The sequence below is a fragment of the Electrona antarctica genome (genome assembly GCF_951216825.1).
Source record: "Electrona antarctica genome assembly, chromosome: 2".
Taxonomy (NCBI): Eukaryota; Metazoa; Chordata; class Actinopteri; order Myctophiformes; family Myctophidae; genus Electrona; species Electrona antarctica.
Window position 1 is genome coordinate 43,809,317 of NC_136807.1, and position 23,515 is coordinate 43,832,831.

The 23,515-nt window shown below is 44.2% G+C and overlaps 1 protein-coding gene across 2 annotated transcripts in view; it reads right to left on the bottom strand.

Annotated features, from left to right (window-relative positions):
• Positions 1-6,318: 6,318 nt before the first annotated feature.
• Positions 6,319-23,515, bottom strand: part of pex14 (peroxisomal biogenesis factor 14) — a 74,727-nt gene continuing 57,530 nt past the window's right edge. The window contains exons 7-10 of one of the 2 annotated variants that reach the window (XR_013788643.1): positions 17,089-17,186; positions 11,665-11,756; positions 6,871-8,956; positions 6,319-6,570 (exon numbers count right to left, since the gene is read on the bottom strand). Coding sequence is in view for 1 of the 2 variants with exons in the window: in XM_079490996.1 (XP_079347122.1) it covers positions 8,404-8,956; positions 11,665-11,756; positions 17,089-17,186 (743 nt within the window). In the remaining variant the exon portion in view is untranslated. Of the gene's footprint in view, positions 8,957-11,664; positions 11,757-17,088; positions 17,187-23,515 lie in introns of both variants that reach the window. The other variant, XM_079490996.1, reaches the window with a different exon arrangement.

Genomic DNA, 23,515 nt, shown 5'->3' on the forward strand with positions numbered 1-23,515 from the left:
CAAGTGACCAGATTGGATGTGTGTGTTCAGACTGGTAGCCAAATGCATCCTGAATCAGATCTGTGCCACATCCAGATGGGAATCTGATTTTGTTTAAATAAGTCTAAACACAAACAAGTCACATGGAATCCGATTTCGATCAGGTTACTGCATTCCGACTGAGACAGAAATCCGATTTGAAACCACCTCTGAATGTGGCTCAATTTGCAAAAATCGGATTCCACGTGACTTGTTTGTTTGTGTAAATGGGGCCTTAGATATATAGACCTCTGCAGTTTAATTTGTCTCGACATGCTTCGGACACAAGGTAGGACATTCGGGACACACAGGCCTACAGTTCATATACTGTAGGCCTGTACTGTGTCTTCTGCACAACATCAGTACATCACCATCACCAGAATGCAGATTCAAAGTAGAGAATGCACGAAGAAAAGGCATAAAAAAAGCTTTGCTCGATGTGGTTTTTCGATCCCCCACCACCCCAACAACGCCCACACTCTGTTCCCCCTCCCTCTCTTGCCTGCCTGGCCGCTGGCATGCTTCAGGTGTTCCACAGTCAGGCCCTGTGATTAGTCTAATTTGCATAAGTGTTGGGCGAGCGTCGCACCTGTTGCCCCTGCGCCGTGCCTGCAGCCGTGGTCCTTCAGCGGGCTGACAGGCCTACAGCAAAGTACGACTCCAGCATAATCCATTCTGCTTACAACAGCGGCGCTGCTGCTTTCCGCTGGTACAGGACAAGGGTCGTTTTTTTCCCTCCCTTCCTCGTTCTCATATCCGCCGCCATGCTTCTGATGGCTCATTACTGGGCCATTCATAAATATTGCCAGCCACTGTCCAATCCCCCCCCCCCCCCCCACCATCACCACCTGCCCCCTCGCCACCACTTCCAGGGGCTTTGGTGGTTGAAAGATTTATCTTCCTCTTTTACAGCCCACTATTGTTTTCACAAGCTATAGGCCCCTCTCTCAGCAAGCCCCCACCGACACCTTCTCTTACCTGCCAATGAGGTGAGTAAAGCTTTCCGTCTATCCCCCTCCTCCAACTAACAGCCCCCCACTCCCCCCCCCCCCCACCCCCCTTTCACATGACAACCTGCCCGTTTATGTTTGCTCCATTTGGATTAGAAACAGCTGGGCCAGAAGAAAATCAAGTGACACGGGCCACACAGCATGGAAGGTGGGGGGAAGGTGGGGGGAATGTGATCCCACTCGATTGTTGAGAGTTTATATAACGAGTGATGACAAAGTGCTTTATGACTTTGCAGCGTTTGCTGGGCCCTGCGACGGAGAGGCCTTATACAGGCACAGCCCCCCCGGTGACCTTGACTTGTCAAACGCTCTAATTTTCACCAGTAGTCAGTGTTCAGCTGCTGTTAAGGACTAGCGAGCACACTGATTTTAGACAGTCAGCTACAGCCTCTGGAGGTGACCCATGCTTACCTACGCCATTCACTGTGATTCACTGTGTTATTGATTAAAAGCCCTATGTACTTTGTCGTACAATGAAGGGCGACAATAGACGATCTACAAGCCTGCGATGCAATTCGTTGTGAGCATTCAGATGATATGATGATTCAGATATGAAAACCTGCATTTCCGTGTGTCACGTCACACAGAAATGCACGCCTCGTGACATCACGCCGTATAGGGCGGCGGTGGCTCAGGGGTAGAGTGGCTTGCATGGTTTCCGCCGCCATCGGTGTATGAATGTGTGTGTGAATGGGTGAATTGATGCACAATCTATGTAAAGCGCCTTGGATAAAGGCACTATATAAATGCACCATTTTTCCATTTACGCCTCCATATATGGTCACGTCTCATGACATCACGCCTCCATCTCCATATATGCGGCTGACCTGTTCTGACATTCCATATGTTGATCCTTCCCCACCCATCCAAAAGGGAGACATGTCCATTCAAACTCTAGACGGGCCCGCCCCAAAGTTGTTAGTTTTCGCCGGCCCAGCAGCCACCGAAAACTAGAGTTCTCAACAGGCCCGAAACTTAAGACCCGGCCCTACCTGGGCTCATCAAACCCTGTGCACTCAAGACACTGCCCCCGCTGCCACCCTTAGATCTCCATATATGAAGCTGACCTGTTCTGACATTCCATATGTTGATCTGACCTCATCAAACCCTGTACACTCAAGACATGCTCCATATATGGCCAGACCTCATCAAACCCTGTACACTCAAGACACGCTCCATATGTGGCCAGTACAGAATTCATTCCATATGTTGGAATCTGATCTGACCCCCCATGGCAAAGCGCCAGCGCTCGCCCAGCAGTCCACCGTCACCCAGGCAGATGCGCACATGCGACCTCGAGGTCGCTTCTCGCACTCAGGGCGTCTTAGAAGAAGAAGAAGAAGAATACATTTTTGAAATAATTATTTAAAACAAATTTAAAAAATTATATTTTAAAGAAAATATATAATACATGCCCAAAATAGGGACGCCAGCAGGTTGAAAGGGGTTAGCACTGCTATCAAAGACCTACAATGTGTGAAATATGAAACCACACTACAGGATTTGAAAAGGATCTGAAAACTTCAAAAAGGCTATAGCTGTAGCTGATTTCCATTGCATAAAAAGTCCAAATAAACCTATTCCCTATAGGCAAAGAAACAATAGCTGCAATCCTTGGCTATTTTCGAACGATAGCTGCAGTGTGACCTGTTGGTCATGATAACATCAATCCAAGAATGGATTCCCTCAGTGTAAAGGGATATTTCCAGAGGGGTAAGGCACCCGGTGGTGTTCCACAGGCCTCGTGACACATCAAATCTGACATCAAAGTGTTCCAATTCCGCCTTCTCATATGCTGCACGCCACATGCAGCTTATCTCAAAGGGAAGAGGAAGGGAAAGAATTCCACCACGCCCCCTTTCTCCGCCGTCTATGACCTTTGCCAATGCAAAGTTTTTAGGGGACACTTCCTTTGTGAGACGAGTAGCAGTGCTGAAGTTCTCTGGGAGCCAATGAGTGGTGGGTGGAAGTTAACCGTTTCCGTCACCTCAATCATAGTGATGGAGAAACAACACTGTTCCAGGCTCAGTCTTTGAGGGTTGAAAGGACTTAAGGTCCCCCTAGTCTCGCGTGGCCAGACTGTTGCCTCCCACAATTTTCAAATGTTTCCAGTCATACAGTCTGGACTGGAGAAATGGAAGCTCTGATCATGAGCAAGCGATAAAGAGGAAGTATAGCCTCCTCCCCACTTCCGTTTTGTCGTTACAGTCGCGCAAATTTATCCTAATATAAACCAGTAAGACGCCTGGGGGCGAGAAGCGTGCACTGGCCATATATGGAGCGTGTCTTGAGTGTACAGGGTTTGATGAGGTCAGATCAACATATGGAATGTCAGAACATCCATCTTCAACCGCTTATCCGTAGTCGGGTCGCGGGGGAACAGCTCCACCAGAGTGTTCCAGACTTCCCTCTCCAGAGCAACATTAGTGACTTCCTCCTGGGGGATCCCGAGACGTTCCAAGGCCAGTGAGTCTCCTCCAACTGCGCCTTGCTCTGCCCCGGGGTCTCCTCCCAGTGGGACGTGCCTCGAGGACCTCCCCGTTTGTGCTGTGTGAAGAGTGCATCCGATGTCGTTCCCTGATCTCGCGACCTCAGTCTGTGTAGTAAGGACAACAAAGTCTGGCGTGTATAGCCCGCGTATTACACAGCATGGAGTTTCAACCATGTAGTGCTCATGCATGCCGTATGCGTTTCTCGTGTGAAGCTAGACCCACGGATAGCCCTCTGACTGTCTGCAGTGCATGGGCTAACAACCCTCTGACTGGCTGCAGTGGGCTAACAACCCTTGCATTGATCCAAGGAGACACTCAGCCCTCTAACCTGCTGAGTGCTCAGTTCCAACCAACAATGGAGTTCAGAGCGCGTCAATACACTATCCTATTGAGTGCTCTCCGTTTAGCAGCAAGATTGATGAGGTTAAGGCAGCTAACCAGAGAGCCAAACGGTGTCAAAATCAAGGTTCCGCTTTGGGCAAACAAGTCCTCTGTGCACTACCAATGTTGGTGCTACTTGCTGGGTAATACTCAAACTCTGTTCTGGACGGGAGTCTTTTTCTTATTTGCAAGTGTGACTTGTGTTTGAAATGGTACTGTATGCAAACTGCAGAGGATGTTGACCGGTGTGCCTTCCCTCTAAAGATGGAGATGAGAATGGGAGATTAGGATAGAGGAGGCTTTCTGGGCAGGAATGCATTGCAAATCCCATAAGACACTAAATGATGTACAAGTGCATTTATTACAGAAGGCCCCTATAAATCTAAGGTTGGCCTGAACTCCAGGGAGAGGTTAATGGATTACAAAGGGATGCCGTATCGAACCTCTGAGAAGTTTATACACCTCATCAATATGTGAAACGCTATTGATCATTCAGACCTTGACAAATTAAATTCATAAACTTGATAATGCATTGGAATATTCAGAATGCCCCGGTATAAGAGAAATTGCCATTTTCTTCCTATGAAGCTTGTCTAGCATCAGGGTTTATTGATGTGATCCTTATTGGCAAGTCCATAGAAAATATATAGCATAGTGCTTATTCTGGGAAAACAATTGAGTAAAATGTGATTTGAACTACAAAAAGAAGAGAAAAAAAATCCATCGTCTCCGACTCCTATTCACTCATATTGAAGATGTAACTAGAAAAGGGCGCTCTGCAGAGTACATATCTCCGCCAGGCTGGGTTGCTCACCCAGGGCTGTGAAAGTAATGGGTTGCATCCGTCAGGGGCAGAGGAAGCGTTGGAAGGATATAGCAGTTCCATGACATAATGGTTCAACCTTTCGCAGTTGGGGTGCCCCCTATGGTCAGAAGTGAAGATGCGTTTGGAGATGTGCTCAACATCCACACGTTTCCTATAGGGAGCTTTCTGGTGAAAAGGGGGTGTTTGAGTTATGGGCATCAATTCATTTGAGGGATCAAAAACTATGTGGGAGCACAACTTGACAGAAATCAGAAAGGGTCATATTAGTCTAGCTACAATACAACATTTTTTGGAAGCCAATTACGGTACAAGCAAAAAGTGTGAAATCTCAAAAACTTGTTGAGTGTACCTAATTTGGTTTCTTTAAATCCAGTGTTGATTTTGACAGCAAATTTTGATTTTAGTTTTAGTCATAGTCTCTTGAATAGCTTTCATTTAGTTTTAGTCACATTTTAGTCAGCTGGAATGTTTTAGTGTCTAGTTTTAGTCAACTAAATATCATTTAGTCGACTAAATCTACAGTTGATTTAGTCGACTAAAATGTATTTTTCTGGGCCTTGATGCCGTCGTAATGACTGATTTTACACTTGCTGAAAATAGCCGATCTACAAGCTCACAACGTGTCATGCTGCGACATGTTGTGAGCTTGTAGAAATGGTTCCGTGTTGTTTAAAGGTCCCTCAATATCCGACTCAAATTTAGGGTCAATCAGAAGATGTGTTATTGTGTTCACAACGTTTGTAAATTAGGCCCCTCCCGCAAGTATTGAGAGGCAAAATAGCAAAAAGCGTATTTTGAAGAAAATACAAAATGGTAGAAATGGGCATGGCCTATATGGAGAGTTGCAGCATGATTCAAGGAATCCAGAGGGCGGGGGACGTTTTAATTTGATTGGTTCAAGAGTTAAAGAACAAAATGTAAAGCAGGCTTCGACCATGGGGTCGATTTGAAAATCTTGGGGTTGCATGAGAGACACACTCCATGCACGGGTGAAAACAAAATCTCTGCCTCCTGGCCTGGCAGAGCTAATGATAGCTCGGATTTAATATGAGACTTTTTGAGACAACAGATGAAAATGATTTAGGACTTTAGACAATTCAGAATAGACGCATCATGTAGGCTATACTGTTGCAGCCAGGCAGGTGTGCTACAACTCTGTTCTTTTAAATCAAAGGCAAATACCTTTCTGTTTGCTGCAGACAAAAACAAAAGTAGAAGTATTCCGCATTGTAAATGTATTATTTTTCTGTTATTTTACTTGCTCTTATTTTTTGGCTTTATTGCTTTTCATTACTCTCGTCATAATGTCTTAATGTATTATGTAAATCACTTTGAATTGCTTTGTTGAAATGTGCAATACAAACAAACTTGCTTTGCCTCGCCTATTGCTCAAATCTAAGCTGTCAAAATAAAATGTGATTGATATTAATCAAATTAATGCTCCTAGTTCATGACATCCCTTTTATGGTACTTAAAAAAAAAATCTCAAGATTAATTTATACTCCATTGCGCAAGGCGTTGCTTGCCAAAAAAGTCAATGCTTAGTCTTATTCTCAAGAACTGATTTGAATTGAAGGTGACCAAAAGCAGCTAGTGATAAATGGGATTTATTACAATTACAGTATATACATTTCTGGTTGATATCAGACAATTATAAGCAGGGTACAGAGACACTTAGGACCACTTCTTTTCTACTTCATTATCCCCCCTCATCAGCCCAACTTAGTCGTTCATAACCAGTTGTAAACAAGAATAAACAGTGAAAAAAAAAACCCCATCTCATTTCATTTTACAGTATTATGCTCTACTGTCAAGTGAAAATAGGCGTTTGACAGTCTGCAGTCTGTGTACAGTTGGAGGCCATCGATATTGTCCTTTTCTTTTTGCTGAGGTTTGCGTGATCTGCGCAAAAGGACAGTTAACCCATTTTGGGTGGGAACCCCTTTTGGTGTTTTAAACATTGTTATAATTTAGCTATTGAAAAATAGCAGATCTACAAGCTCATAGCGCGCCACCGAGTGGCGCGCTACGAGCTTTGTAGGTCTGCTATTTTTGAAAAATCGTGGAGGATTTAGAAGGATTTTTTTAAATTTTGAGGTCAGGCCTAAATGGGTCAAATGATAAGGGACAATATCGGTGGCACCCAACTGTAATTGTACCAGCACAGTATGAAGGTATGTGAAAGGAGGTGAAAAATGCCATTAGAGTTGATACCCCTTCTTCTCCTCAATCGTGCGCTCTTTTCTCGTCAGCTGGAGACCCGAGTGAGCCTCCGCACTCTGAGCCAGACCAGGCAGGCACACCAAAAGAAAAGAAAGTTCTGCAACTTCCATCTGTGGCGGCGCTCATTTTTTTCTTTTTTTTTTACCACAGATTAATTACAAAATATTGGCTGCGTTTTGCGTAAAGATTGCTCACTGTGGGAGGCCCCTACATAATTTGGACCGGAGGGTTTGTCACGGAATATAATATAATGCAACAGGGCTTTCGGTATTAGATTTCCGCTTTTAGCCTCCTTGACATTTCAAGCTGCATGAACTAATACATCTGTTATTTGTTGATCATTTGATTATTAACATACTTCACAAACCAAATCAGCTGCCCTGCTGGAGACAGAGATGCCGCTGAGCAGACAGCCTGGGCTTGTTCACCCCCCCCGCAATCCCCCTGCCCAGAGACACACACACATGCACTGCACACATACTGTATGCAGGCACGCACGCACACATACGCACGCACACAGAGAAGCACAATTCAGCTGTCAGTGAAAAATAAAGAGTGGGGGGGGGGGGGGGGGAATGAAAACGCATTTATCTGCCACCCCGTCCTGCTTTGAGTGTATGAACACAGTCTGTGACACCGGCATGGAACAAAACCCGTCATCACATTCTAATCTCAAATTTCAGGGCTTTTATTTCACCCAAATGCCACTCTGCTGGCCTTGTGAATTATTGACAGACTGACACCAATGCGAAAGGACACATAAAAGAGGCTAAAAGCTCCATGCCCTGGAAGAGCCTGTCCTCTCCTATTGCCGCCAGCAGGGAAGACGGGGGCTGTGCTCATGATTCTCTGGAACCTCATGGTGACTTTGAGACTATACGAAGTGCCTCCGAATGACTCCTGACCCAAAACTGTGGCACACAAGCGGGGGTTGGAGACGTGCCATGTACTCTACTGTACCGCTTCTTTGGTCTGTCACTACTGCTAGCTCCTTGTAGTCACTGTGGCGCTGCCAGAGGCTGAGCAGCCATGTGTGACTTATCAACTCATGAGCCGATGAGGTACTGCATACAGGTTCTTGAACGTATATATATTTTTTGTGAATATTGCTCGTTCATTTCTTGTTAAGCTGAAATCCCACATTCAAACTGAAAGTAAATTGAGGTAAGCTGAGACTGCACGTCAACTACGTAGGTTGCTTCACCCCCTTCCCACCCTGCTCCTTTTTGCTCTTGATTAAAAGGTAATAATACAAATTTAAAAAATAATAATTGTTGAGAGAAAATAAAACAAAACAAAACAAAACAAACAAAAAAACAAAAACAAACCGATAACATACAACTGAGAATGATTCACTCAAGAGGAGCAAGTAAATGAAACAGACCAGTGGACTGAAATGAGAAGCTGTGTTGGGACAGTATTGTTGTTGTGTGTGGTGTCTGTGCTGACAGTTCTAATCCACCTCGCTCTCATTGCTCGCCCCCTCAGGCCTCCTCAGTTTGTCCACCTGCTCGTTGATCTGTCCGTCCCCGCCGCGGCGGTCCTCCGTCTGCATGCTCAACAGCTCCCCTTCCTCCACACGGCTCACATCCTCCTCCTCCTCCTCCTCCTCCTCCTCTTCATCACCATCATCCTCGTCGTCGTCGTCATCTTCCTGCTCCTCCTCTCGTTCCTTCCTCTCCTCCTCCCCCTGCACCTCCATTCGGACCTGGTCTTTCAGGTCCAGCGGGAGCGTCATGGCTCCTCCCAGGCACAAGCCGCTGCCACCGGCGGCGTGTCCGTTGATGGTGGCGACGACGTGCGCGCCGTCGGGGTCCCCCAGGGCGTCCTGGTGGGGGCTGTGGTGGCCATCTTTGATGGGGGAGGAGCCGGCGGACTCGTTACTCACGGGGGAGATGTCGCTGCTGCTGTGCGTGTGGTTGACGGACGGCGGGCTGGAGGCCGGCTTCAGCGGGATCTGCCACGACGGAATCTTGGGAACGGAGGGCGTGGCAGGGAACTGCCTCCTGTGTGGCACAGACAGGACAAAAGGGTAAAATCAGCTCTCAATGGCTTCCGACAGAAATATGGGGAAGCTTCCCTCCCCTACTTTACATGAGTTGGGCGTTGTCATGCACTACTACGCGCTGAAAAACCATCCCACCAGCCGCCTCGTAGCATAGTGATCTAGTGACTCAACTTCCAATCCATACCTCCCAGGTTCGAATCCTGCTTGCGCCACAGTTTTTGTGCCAACCGCAAACAACTTTTTTGGACGGTAAAGTAAAGTTTTAGACTGTGACACGGTTACGGTTAGTGTTAGGGTTTGTGAGGTTAGGGTTAGTGTTAGGGTTTGTGAGTTTAGGGTTAGTGTTAGGGTTCAGAAAAACATTTATCACACTGTATTTCTATCAGAAATGCATTACTCAGATGGTAATTCGGTCAGAAAGGCAGTTACCAGACTGGTAATTCTGTCACTGGTCAGAAGCAGTTGAGGGCTGATTTCACCCCACTGCACAGACAGGACAGGAGGACAGAATCAGGCCTGATCACAATGACACCAAAGCACTGCTGTGATCAAAGTGCTTGAAAAGTGCACAGCATGTAATCAACAGTAACTGGGCGTGTTTTGCGGCAAAAGAAAGAGCCACTGTTCAAAGTAAGATGTTCAAATGAGAACAGACCATACACGTCTTTTTGTCGCTAAATTGCCAGATGTTTGTCACACCTGGTAAAGATGGTCTAAAATGTTTTTAATTGCATCCTCTGCAGCGTTTTCAGATCAAAAAACTCAAAGCCGTATCTTAAAAGGGATCATCGCCGACGACAACAGTTTACAGTGGTTTGGTTTCGGATCATTTGAAAAGAAGGGGAACCAGTTTAGTGACAGATGGATGTTGTGATTTACCCCTTCACCAGAAAAGTAATTGTGAGAGACAGGGAAAAGTGTAGAAAACAAATGACCTGAAAGGCCTTATTGCAAACAAAACGCGCTCAACCGTACTGCTCTATGGCAATTTTCTGACTTTCGTCAGTTTTCAGACTTAAACCATTATATTACTTGAGGCTTCATTAGCAGCAATGATATATAATGATTGCATGCTAATGGCTAGCATAAATCAGGAGATCCATTTGAAAGTAGTGACAGGCGGTACCTGACTGAGGCAAAAGAACGGGAAGAATTCTAATACTATTCAATGAGACCTTTGACAACATAACCTCCTTTAAACCTGTAATGCATCTTCAAATTTTAAATTTTCACCCGATACCTGATGTACATGATGGTGCTTTTCATATTCATACTGTATATTCGGCTATAATATCAACATTACCTACTTACCAAAAATATTTGTGCCTCTATTCATCGGGACTGACTACATTAAAAGGGTCATACCAGGTCGGAAGGTTCAAGGTTCAAATGTATCTGTCAGCAATACCAATCACAGAGTTCGAAGGTTTGGAGATTAAGCAAAAGTGCCAAAGTTGAGATGAATTGGACATGTGTGGACTGTGGAGGAGGGATGAGGGGCATATTGAGAGAAAGATGCTGGAGATGAGGCTGCCAGACAAGGAGAGGAAAGAGGAAGGCCAAAGAGGAGGTTTATGGATGCAGTGAGAGTAAGAGGACTGTATGAATCACAGCATATCTGAATATCCACAGAAACAGATGATCTGCTGTGGCGACCGCTGATGGGTATTTATTAGCACATTAGTACAATTGTGGTTGACAGCATTGATGCACATTCATTGTTCTTCAATATGCCGTCTATCACAACTGTACACATTTGTAGCACAATTTGTGAGCTATACTCTCAGGAAGGATGGCATGCTCATGTGATTGGTAAAGTAAACCACACATGTGCGCACACATGCATATATGTATGCAATGCATTTACAAAAAAAATATTACATCCAAATTGCCTTGTTTCACATACATCCTTACCATAATTCGTTGCTGTCGGGAGGAAACCTCCTAGCTAAATTTTTTAGGTTTTTATTTATTTTTGCATAAATCAGTGCTATTGAACACCTTTTACGTCTGTGTGTTGTTTTGAAAATATTGAACCAATAGAAAGTAGTAAAAAACGCTTTGGACAAAACCGCTTAACTCCATTGGACCCTCAAACTGTCTGCTAAAACAACTAACTCCACCACCTCTCCCCCTCTCATGCAAGTAATTAACAATATATAAACGCACTACACCAACTTTGATGAGGCAGAATTGCTTTGTTTTCAAAATATAAGGTTTTATTAATTTCCTGAAAAAAATATATTTTTCATTTCCTGAAAAACAAACATTTTGGAGTTAATTGGTTTCTTCCCGATAGCAGAGATATAAAAGATTAAGAATGTATGCTTACAAATACATCATGCTAGACATGGCCAACAGGGGGTTGCCAAGCATTGTTCTGTTGCTCAGGGATGTGATCAGGAACTTAAAAAAACAAAAACAAGAATTGATTACATCAATTAATTACAAGCTGCTGCCTTATATCCCATGGCTGAGAGGTCGGCTAGAGGCAAAAAGTGTGTGGTTGCCTAGAGACGAGGCAGCCAATCAGGACTGTCAGTACAACCAATGAGAAACATAGGTCTCAACTACAGCAAGTGGGCGTGAAAGCACCGCAGAGAGAACATTGCCCAGCTGTGCTTACACAGCAGCTGGTAAAAAAGCAGGGGAACAAAGTGTCTCCCGTACCCACATTAGATATAGACGACATAGAGATCTAGTTACCTGCTGAGCAGTAGGCCTTTCAAAGAAGCTATCTCACCCTTCAGCTCCACAACGCTCTGACTGTCAAGGATACGGTTGGTTGCAGAGGATGCCTGTGAGATAGAGTAAATGAGATATCGTTTAACAACGGTCAACCTGGCGACCCCATTTTTTGGAATGTCACTAGTATAGGCAAACATTTTTTAAATTCACCGCGCACGCACGCACGCACGCACGCACGCACGCACGCACGCACGCTCTCTCTCTCTTCAGGTAATATGGATGGTTGCAGTAGAGGGTTGTGGACATGTTCTGCACTTCTTTCACCGTTTCTTGTGCTTTCACTTACTGTAATTGTAAAATGAGGAAGCAATTTGTACAGAAAGGGAGAAAAAAGTTCTGTTTGAGGGTAAACACATACAGTATATGCAAATCCCCATAGATGCATGATCTTGTGTAGCCATCAGTTACCATAGTACAACTTCACAATAGTCTGCCTATGAGGCTGCATGTTATGACAGAAGGGAAGACAAACAGCCCTAGTACTGTCATCTTTACGGCCATAAAATGGCTACTGAGAGTGAATCATGCCATTTTTACATAATTTTCCATACCGCCTAGGAAAGATATGGGCAGGCCAGGAGTTTTGGATAATGGCCTCATCTTGAACAATGGCATCATTCATGAGGGCAGACCTTAACTTGGCAGTTTGTTTTGTTCTTTTTGTCTTTTATCAAAGGTGAGTGTTATCATTGCACTTGGCATAGCACGAATTGCTACAGGGGAGCGACGGCTAATTGTCACATCACGCAAAATATTTGAATGGCAAATTGCTGTTGAAAAAAACGTCTCTGTGGACTTATATTTTTCCGGGCAGGGGCATCAATTGTCAAGAGGAAAATATAAGCCGATGTGTGTTTTGACGATAAAACGCACACCAATGTAAAGGTGATGGCAACGACCTTCTTAGGTTGTTAGTGTGCAACTCGCAAGCAAACTCTCAGAGAACACAAACGTGTGGCATATTAAGTGGGCATGCGATTGAAAATTCACACAGTAAACTCCTCGGTGTGAATTTAACTCTTGAGAGCATAGAAATGGACCTGCATAGACCCATAAGAGAACAGGATCTTACTAGTACATCCTGGAAACGGGTTTTTCTTTTCGTTTTCCAGGCGGCTGATGTTGGAGCTGATTGCACCTGCATTCCTCTATCTATTCCCTTCCCTCAGTCTATTCCTGAAGAAATGTACAAACTGGCTAGGAGAGAGTACCAGGGGGAGTGTGTGTGTGAGTGTGGGGGGGGGTCTCAGGATAAAAGAAAGCTAAAAACTGTAATTAAGACTCTCCTGACTCACCAGAGGCAGCTTGTTAGGAAGAGCAGACCCCCTATCGAGGGGAGAGGGATAACTCGGACTCTATCGCTTGTAATTAAATCTAAGAGAAATTAATTGAATCACATCTGAAAGGGATCAGACTCATTTACAGTGGAACGAGGGAGGGAGGGAATAGAAGGAGAGGAGAAGAGAAAGGAGAGAGAATCGCAGAAGAGATGGCAGGGTTGGAGTAGGTGAAAGTACACATATTTTTGGCGTCTTATCAGCTCCTAAACCTGGCTGATTAAGACAATGTTTTTTAGAGGTGGCGCATTGGAGGCCTGGTGAGGACACTCTTATTACAGCCTTCACCTCATTAGAACCGTCCTAATCCCTCCGCCTCCCTAAGGCAGCCACATAATAAGGCTGGAATCTGCCTCGCTCTCATTTTACCTTTGGAGGGAGGAAATGTATAATTGCTCCGAGCCTAAAGACTGGGTCTGTTCCTTAAGAAGGGGAGGACATTGTATGTCTACATGGTTTCGCCATGAACATGGCGTCAGCCACACTTGACATGTGGTTTCATAAAAGAGATGGTTCATAACAAAAAACAATATAGCGTAGGATTTGTAAAAGAAAACAAAGGAGCAGAGCATTTTCTTAACCACTTATGGCCTATATATTTTGTGGCATGACGAATAGCAAAGGATTTCCGTTCTACAAGCTCACAACGTGTTGCATTGCAAAGAGGTTATGAGGTTGTAGATTGGCTATTATATCTTAATATACCGTCGCTGTCTGGCAGAAACCAGCTGACGAAACGAAAATATTGGACCAATGAAAAGTATTAAAAAAGCACTTCTGACAAAACCAGCTAACTCCATTGGATCCTCAAACTTTCTGGCAATGCAGCTAACTTGTTAGCCGGTTTAGCCCTGCAGGATTAGGTTAGGTTGGAGATCCATTGTCAGCTGTTCTTATCAATGATGGAAAAAAAACACTTGAGCTGGATGTTTGGAAATTTACATTTTGTAACACTCTGTGTGGGGGTTCCCGGAACTTCCAGACCCGCAGGAACGCGCCCAGGGTGCCGGCCCGGTTCCGGCGAGCCGTCCCGCGTCCGAAACGGTCGAGAAATGACAGAGTTACTGTGTGGGGGAATTAGCAGACAACTCTCTCTCTCTCTCTCTCTCATGCACGCTCCACATTGTAATTAGCAGGCAAAAGTGCAACACTATCTCTCTCTCTCCGTTTCTAGCACAACAGCGCCACTTTTGCCCCTACTGGTACCCTAAACATAGGGACGGACATAGAGATGGACAGGAGGGACATATGGACATAGGGAGGGACATATGGACAGGGAGGGACAGAGTGGTTGCACCACTCAGAAATATAGTATATATATATATATATATATATATATATATATATATATGCTTTATATCAAAAGCAGAGGCATGGATCCACAGGTTTGCGCAATTATTCTAAACATAACACCAAATGTCAGTATTTGATCAAAAAAGGTATATTATTATTTATAAGAGTATTTTTTATTATTTAAATTGAATATTTTAAAAGAGGATATTAGTCTAGTCTGTAAGATTGGCAGTAATATATATGTTTCTTTTACAGTGTAAATCCACAGAGATTCCTGTTAACTGGTGTAATAGCATTGTAACTAATATGTCTCGGGTGGTTGCCTGGATATGATAGGGGTCAGCCCCTTTCGGCTGCTTAACTAAGCGCTTCAGGGAAAAATAAATAAATAAATATATATATATATATATATATATATATATATATATTACAAGCACACACAAAAAGAGCCTCAACTAGCAGCACCCAAGGACGGCAACGCACATCCAGCTAAATGAAGATAAATGCCTATGGACCATTAGCAACAAGATAAGATCTTTAACAAGCCTTGTTTAAGAGTGTCTGAAGGCAAATTAATTCACAGTTACTCTGCCGGCAGACAGTGTGCTTTTGTGTAATGCATGTATATTTATGATAGAATTAGTTTCAAAAGGAAATTCCCAGAGGAGCATTTTTGAGTGGAAAACACTGGTACAGTGCAATTGATTTCAGTCTATTTATGCACTTTCCCACTGGCAGTTCATCTCGCGCAAGCAAAGAGAGGGCGGTTTTCTAATCTTCTATGTGCATCCACTAATAAAGAGAACTATCAAGCAGTTGCGACGGCGGGGCAAACACTGTTAACTGGCAGATTTGTAATGATAATGGAGCAGAAATAGACCGGGCTGTTTAACATTAGAGACGAATCAGCCCGAAGCAAATTCATCCTTTAGCCAGCCATTTAACATTTAACAGCAGTGGTAAGAAGCAGCTACACGATAATACCCTTAAAGAAGTCATGATTACAGAGAAAAATGGCAAAAGAGTCAATTTGTCCCAGCCCCTGGAGCCTTATACGCACTGTGTGTGTGTGTGTGTGTGTGTGTGTGTGTCTGTATGTGTGTGTGCGTGTGTAAATACAAGTCAGGCTGACTCTCTAAACTGACTCCCATAACGAGGTCCCCAGCTTGGGGACACTGTACGCACACAGCAATTCAGTGGTTTCCTAACTATAAGAAATGTTTACTTAGCAGCTGAGGGAACAGAAGTCTCCATGTGTTTTGGGTTAAAGGCACATTTCCGCGCTGAGAGGTGTAATTGCCGAGCAGCGTGGCGCACTTCGAGCGAGATGCGGCGAGGCGAAACCAGAAAGCCACGAACGAACGGCGAATGATAAGCAGCTCCACGGCTCCCAACATGTGTTTCTAATCACGCGCCCCGGGACCTGAAAACAATTTCCCAATTTCCCCTATGGCCCGAGACAACAGAGGGACCGTACGCCGCCTCGCGAGGAAAATTTAAGATCCAACACTATAGCTATAAAGCAGAGTTTATGATTTGTTTAATGGGTGTTTTGATGTGAAATATACTTTTTATACACTGCCGCCGTCCAACAAGGCACTCATGGCAAATGAAGTAGACACTTTTTAATCCAATCTGTGTATCGGCGATGAAGAATGAAAAGAAAAAACATCCTCGGTCGCTCTGTGCCTTGGAGGTAGCTCATTGTTTAAAGTGGGGCCTTGTTGCTTGGCTGAGTGAGCGTGAACCTTCAACGTGTTCCGTTTTAAGTCTGCGTGGGTTCAATTAGGGCGTTGTTCCCACGCAGAAAACACACTCGCGCACGGCTGATGTACGCCGACACTCCTTTCAAGTCGGTTTAGAGAAACGGTGTGCCGTGTGGGGGAGAACAGCCTAAACGGCGCAACATGAGCTATGAGTCGTCGGTTTTTGATGAACCTCATCCAGGGGAGAGATTCATATTTTTCTTCCCCTGTTTGGGCCAAAGCAGATGTGTTCACATATGTTTTCCTGCAGGATCCAGATGCTACACTCAAACACCCATGTGCTTAACAAGCTGTGGACATAAAACATTGTCTAAGATAGACTCTTTTCTCAAAGCACTTCTTTTTTTAGGGCCCAGGAGCATAAAGCGATTTATGACTGCTGTTATAAAAAGCAAGCAACGCTTCGTCCTCTCACTTCAGTTGAGTAGTATTTGATGTGGTGCATTTTAAGGCAACGGTCGTGGACCTAAACTGTTATAATCCTGAGCAGATTATGAACATGGCCAATAAAAATCAAGGTGAGGGCGACCAGTGTTATGACTGAAAATGATGATGCCATGACGAGATGCACCATATTGTTTTTGATGGTGCACAATAAGGCTGTCTATCTTAGCTGGTTATGGGTGACGCAGGAGTTTTCATTCCAATGCGATTCCAAGAAGCCTGTGGGTCCTTGTCACAAGAACATGCACTGTATAGTTAATGGGGGATTTGACCCAGCGACCTTCCTGTTACCGAAACGTTTCCAAACTCATGAATACTCAGCTTGAACAACAGTTCAAACAGCAGATCTTAACACGTTTATAATTAAGGCCAGTGTATGTTTTCACCAGTTTCCAGGGCAAATGTTTTTTTTTGTTTTTGTAAATAGAGTAGAAAGCAGAAACAGATATTTGTTTTTGTGTAGCCAAAAATGCTGAATCGTGGAACTGTGAGGTAATGAGAAAAGGGTGCCGAGTTGACGATGAGGGCGTTACCGTCGTTACCTCTGCTGTGGTCAGTTCCTGGGACAGCTCTTGAATCCTCTGCTGCTGCTGGACCAGGAGTTCCTGGACCGCGGCCAGGGTCTGCTGGAGCTGGTTCACTGTGGATGGACACGCACACACACACACACCCGTTGGATTTCATTAGTTATGAGTACTTACTTCCATTGAATAAAAGTAATCGACCACCCCAAACTAACCCTAACCCACAACACTACATGCCTGCATAACCTTAAGTGTTTATCTAAACCTAATTATTATAACCTCTAGACCTGAATTCCTACAAACATTATGTACAGTACAGTACAGTACATCCTAAAAATGCTGGAAAGCACAACCACACACAAGAGTATGATGCTATCTCTAACATCTTTGTCGTGTACTTTGTCATATTGTAAGTTACATTATTTATTTACATTAAAATAAATAAATAAAATATTTAACAAATACTCTCTTCCCTTAATATCATGTTTTCCTGCTCCTTCAGAGATCAGAGGAATATTGTCTAGGTGCAATTCAGTTCTGATGCTTGAACTCCATACTCTTGCAGTGGTTCGTTATTTGGAAACTTGTGCTACACCTGCATTTGTTTTTTTGTGGCTTTCGCCTTTATTTATTTATTTTTGTAATGGAGGGATAGACAGTAGGCTGACAAGAAATGGGGAGAGAGATGGGGCGGTGACATGCAGTAAAGGCCGTCGTGATCGGGAGTCGAACCCGCGGCACACTGCCAGACTGGATTACCAGCCAAGGTGCCTGGACCGCTGAGCCACGACCCCAGGCCTACACCTGCATTTGTGTTGCAAGTGTTATAGGAGCATCAGCTGAATCTGAGTCTGTCTAAAATATGAAATCCACACATGCAGCAGGATGAGAAAATATTGAGTTCTGACCTAAGGTCTAAATGGGAAACGGAACACTTCAGAAGTGTTGGAGTTAGTTTCATGTCATTGATCAAAGCTATCCTCCAAGAATTGTAATCAAAGCTAATAACCAGTAACTTCAGTCTGAGCTTTTTGGTCACAGAGGCGTTGGAGAGGTGGGGGGGGGGGGCTATTTTTGAGCATAGGATGGAGATATTAATCTTTAGTGTCTGAACTTAAATCAAATAACAGTCTCTAACCTTCCATTATCCACCCAGACACTGCCTTCTAATGCATCTTAAGTCCTTAAACGATCAACAAAGGGAAAAACAAAGGCTCTCATTTGGGAGGAGGCTGCCAGACAAAATGTCCCTCCTAATCCCAATAAATATTGCTCTTTTTCCATTGACTTTGAAGATTGAATTAGTTCAAGTGTTTGGTGTTGGAAGAGGGTGTATGATTTCAAATAACACCGGGCACAGTTTGTTGCCCCCTGCTTCCAGTCACCCGCGTATTACCAAACAATGCATTAAGTTTCCCCGAGCTGATTGTATTACAGAAAACCAATAAACATTCATATAAATCATGGGCGTGTAAAGTGTTAAATCAAGCCTAATGGGATTAACATCAACAGATATTGTGGCGGTTGGTCCACTAGCTGCGGGTGTCGGCCCCAATGGTTAAAAGCTTGCAACCGCCTGCATGGGATGATGTAGAGGAACCCCTCCTTCTCCGATTAACCTGAGTGCAGGACAAAGGCTGGAGCAGTGAGGTTTCATTCTAAACACCGACGCAGAGATGACATTTGATCTTTTCAAAGGTAATATCTCGAAGCTACACCTGTGTTTAAATGGGTGGAGTTGTATCAATATGGGTGTGGTGCTGGAATGTTTGATCTTTTTCACATTACGTTGTGCTAAATCTTAGTGAATATGAGTTTGGGCATGACCATTGGCTGCGCTGAGCAAATGCAAGCATTTGCTCATGAAATGTGTTTCCCTGAGCTCCAAAGTGCGTCCGGCGTTTACTGTTTGGTGAAGGCGGGCGATGAAACAAAAAAAAAACCTTGACCGACCCCGTTTAAGAAGGTGTTACTGACACAGGGCGTGCACACTACACCAAACGTTACCCTATTAGTCTCAATTGGTGCTTACAATATACCACAGCTCAACATTTCCAGATGTGTGGGTCAATTTGCCAGCCTGGGATGCAGTACCGGTTTACAACCATTGGCATCGAGTTGTAAACCGGGTTTACAGCTATAGCCAAAAACTGTTTACAGCTAAGCTCTTTCCAAGTGCATCCACAAAGTTTTCTTTGCACTGCAGAGACAAAAAAATGCATAACGTCTTACCGTTGGCTATCACGGCTATGAAGCCAGGAATAATGAGGCCAGTGGCTTTGGCCAGGCATGAATCAGAAGGAGACTTTGTAACACTGGCAGGTGTGTGTGTGTGTGTGTGTGTGTGTGTGTGTGTGTGTGTGTGTGTGTGTGTGTGTGTGTGTGTGTACAGTACGTACACGTGTGTGCGTGCGTGTTTTGTGACAGTGAGAATCTGAGACAAGCTGAGGAGTGAGGCTCGCAGCTGCTGCGAGGTGGGCCCACATTGTGTATTCAGTAAATTATTCAGTAAATACCTCCATATAATGTACACTACATATGTCCAGGCCTGTGTCTGCCTTTAATGGCCAGCTGGTCACCAATATGGCTCCCACCGCCAAAGAGTGCCCAAACAGCCGCACAATTCCATTACAGCCCGGGTGTGCTGAAGTGCTTCCAAGATCCATTCATTAATTGTCCGTGTGAAGTTGTAGGGAAAATCATAATGGGAGTCAAACCCCCCCACTTTGGAGCTGGAGCGAGAGAGAGAAAGAGGGGGTAGAGAGAGAGAGAGGGGGGGGGCTCCATTCAAAAGGATACATCACTTCATTGCACCCGGCACTAGAGAAATACATGAACTTTAACAAAAGGGGAGTTCAAGCAATTGGCAGCAGCCAGGCGGCTGGTCGCCATTACTCAGTGCAGTGAGGAAAGAGAGAAGAGAGAGAAGGGGAGAAAGAAAGAGCGAGACAGAGAGGTGGAGAAAGAGCGAGAGAGAGAACACACAGGGGAAGAAAACACTCAGTGTAATTGTAACCCCTCTCCACAACTGTTAACTACAACAGTCATTAACTACAATAGCAGCTTGGCTACTGCAGTCATAGCAAATTAGCTCCTCGCATTGGCTAAAGGAAAGAGCCTGGGTTTTCAGTCAGAACGGTACGTGTCAAGAGTGTCAACCTCTTTCTTCCGTCATAAACTCAAACTCATCTATAAAAAAAGCACCTCACGTCCTCTTTCTGCAAGTTCCTCCACTCACTGAAATATATGTCCCTATATTACTATAAATATTAACCTATAACTACTTCTCTCCCAATGACATCAAATCATTATGATATTGTATCATGTGGTCTCAGTGAAAATAATCTGAAAACTCAGACGACAGGGTGCACTGAGCCCTGGCTACGAAGCTTAGTTGGCTAGCAGGTTGAGCTAGTTATTTTTTGGATGGCAGATTTGCGTTTGTACTGGTTAATATGGCATTCAAAATGTATTAATTTCTATCGAATATCTTAGTTACAATGCAATTGAGTTGCTGTGTATTTGTTTTTAGAGTAACTGTTGCACAATCGCAATATCACACTCTAGTCCCACTCCCGTGGTCTCCTCCGGCCCCTGCACTTCTCCCGGTAATCTCCCCGACTTGAGGTGCCTTTTCCCCCGGCCAGAATTCAGGCTCAGACCCCCGGGACACCCATAGCGTAGCATTTCTGTTGGTAAAACTAAGATATTTGAGGGGAAATATTATATATTTTATATGCACAGATTAACAAATTAAAATACATTATCTGTGTAAAGTCACTTCCTGGTTTAGTGGTGCGAGGCTGTGCAAGCGAGGGGAGACTATATAAATACAGTAGGGGGTAAATACAATATGCCCCAGACTGCTGCGTGACGTCATCACACTTTTTATGTATTTATTAATTGACGTTTTCGAGCCGGGTAGGGCGTAAAATGTGTGCTAATTAGTAAGGAACGGCAGGGCCTTGGGCCAGCCCAGTTAAGGCCCAGTTAGGGCCGGGTCTTAATTTTCGGGCCTGTTGAGAACTCTAGTTTTCGCCGGCTGTCGGGCGAGGCTGCGCTAATAATTTTGGGGCGGGCCCGTCTAGAATTTGAATGGACAGGTATCAGTCAAAAGGGAGACATCGAAGAGGAAGGACGGGTGGAGAAGGATCAACATATGGAATGTCAGAACAGGTCAGCTCCATATATGGAGCTCTAAGGGTTTGAGGTCAGATATATGGAGGCTGGCCGCCTCCAAATATACAGACCTAGGTGATGATCCAGTCTTCTCCATGTATGGCTATCCAGGGTTGATGAGGTCATTGTCGTGATCTTCATATATGGAGACGGCCATATATGGCGCGTGTCATATATACGGCCATATATGGCCGTCCGTCACAAGGCGTGACGGACGGACGGACTGACTGACAGGTTTTAGCGTGACTGATTTTGCAGATTTCATAGTAATCTGCGACCTATGGTATGATATTTATTTATATATATATGATATTTTTGGCCGTGCCATGCCCCCTTTAAGGGGATAACATTCCCTATATGTACCACCAGTAAGACGCCTGAGGGCGAGAAGTACGTCTGAAGAAGCACGGATCATCCTGGGTGACAGCAGACTATGGGCGAGCGCTGGTGCTTTGGCATGGGGGGTCAGATCAACATATGGAATGAATTCGGTACTGGCCACATATGGAGCGTGTCTTGTGTACAGGGTTTGATGAGGTCAGATCAACATATGGAATGTCAGAACAGGTCAGCTCCATATATGGAGATCTACGGTGACAGCGGGGGCAGTGTCTTGAGTGTACAGGGTTTGTTGAGGGCCCAGGTAGGGCCGGGCTTTAATTTCCGGTAGTAAATATTGATGACATCAGGGATCTCCATATATGGGCTTAATTGCGACAGCAGGTCGCATTTACTATGACATCAGGGATCTTCATCACTGATGATGCCACGTGATGTCACGAGACCTGGGCACCATGGGCTTCGAGTGATACACTGATGGACAGGAAATGCACCATTCCATATTAATATTTAACTGCGACCTTTGGTCGCAACAAAAGACACAAAGCGAGAGGAGTGCGTGTTGAAATATATCTATCACATTTATCTATTTTCCTCTAGCAACCTACTATATTATATTATATTGCTGATTTCATACTTTGAGTAAACAATGTAAATAATTTGTAAAGTGCCATATATATTTTCTTTTTCATAAACTAATCAATTTGGTTTCTATAGAGCCGCTTTCACTGTAGTGCTCCAGCCTCACAGAGACCAGGCCAAAAACAGAGAACTGCTATATCTCCTCTGAAGCCAAAGTTTTGGGTGACGCATTGTGAGCTCTTATAGATCGGCTATTTTCGGCACGCAGCTAAGCATAAATCAAGCATTATGCTTCCAGTCTGGCTAGAGCTACTTGCATTGATGGGGATCTATGAATTGAATCTAATTCCACGACCGTACGTCTTCCGCCGTAGTCTGAAAACCCACCTCTTCAGCTCCATCTTAGCCCACAGCACTTGCCCTAGCCTCAGCAACCTTACAGGCATATATGCAAAGGCTCAACTTATGTATATGCATAGTTTCATTATATAGATATTCCACTGTTAGACGGATGTTAGGTTATTAGCTTACGGGTACATATGATTCTTGATGACTATTTATTAAATGCCTAAATTGAAAAGGCTCTATGTATATTAGATATCATCTAAAGCCTAAATGCATACATTGTAAAAAAATGTCCTACAAATATTATGCAGTATATTCATCTTTAGAATCCCACCCTCTCTCCCCGCAGTGACCATTGAATCTTACTGTGAAATCCGGTCTATTATCAAACAAAACAAGGGTTGTGTTGGCAGAACTCCAAATAAAAAAGGGAAAAAGTACAATGAATGGGTAGGTAAGGCAGCCAGAGGAAACACGATTTGCATAGTCGAGGCAAAATAACCATAAAAGAGAGCATATTTGTTAATCAGATTTCGAGTGGTGCACCTTGCTTGCACGCGATCTCACAGAGCTGTTGCCCTCAGCCTACCTAACTCGACCCAGAGTGTAACAGGACGAGTGTGATCTGATGAAGTGCCACAAGGGCTTAATTTGCTTCAGTTCAACGCTGAAGGGAAAACAACACAATGGCTGTTGTAGTAGTAGCTGATGATGATGAGCTATCGTTGCTGATAAGTGTGGCCTCAATCAGGGCTGGAAAAACTACTTGCATTTCTTACTTGAGTAAAAGTGCATCAATACAGCAATATACTGTAGAAATACTCTGATACAAGTAAAAGTCCGGAATTCAAAATGTACTTGAGCAAAAACAAAAGTATTGGCTTCAAAATGTACTTTGTTGTGCAGAATGTCCTGTTTCACGTTGTCAAATGTACAAAAACATTTTTGAAAATCAGATCTACAAGCTCACAATGCGTCACATCACGACGCATTGTGAACT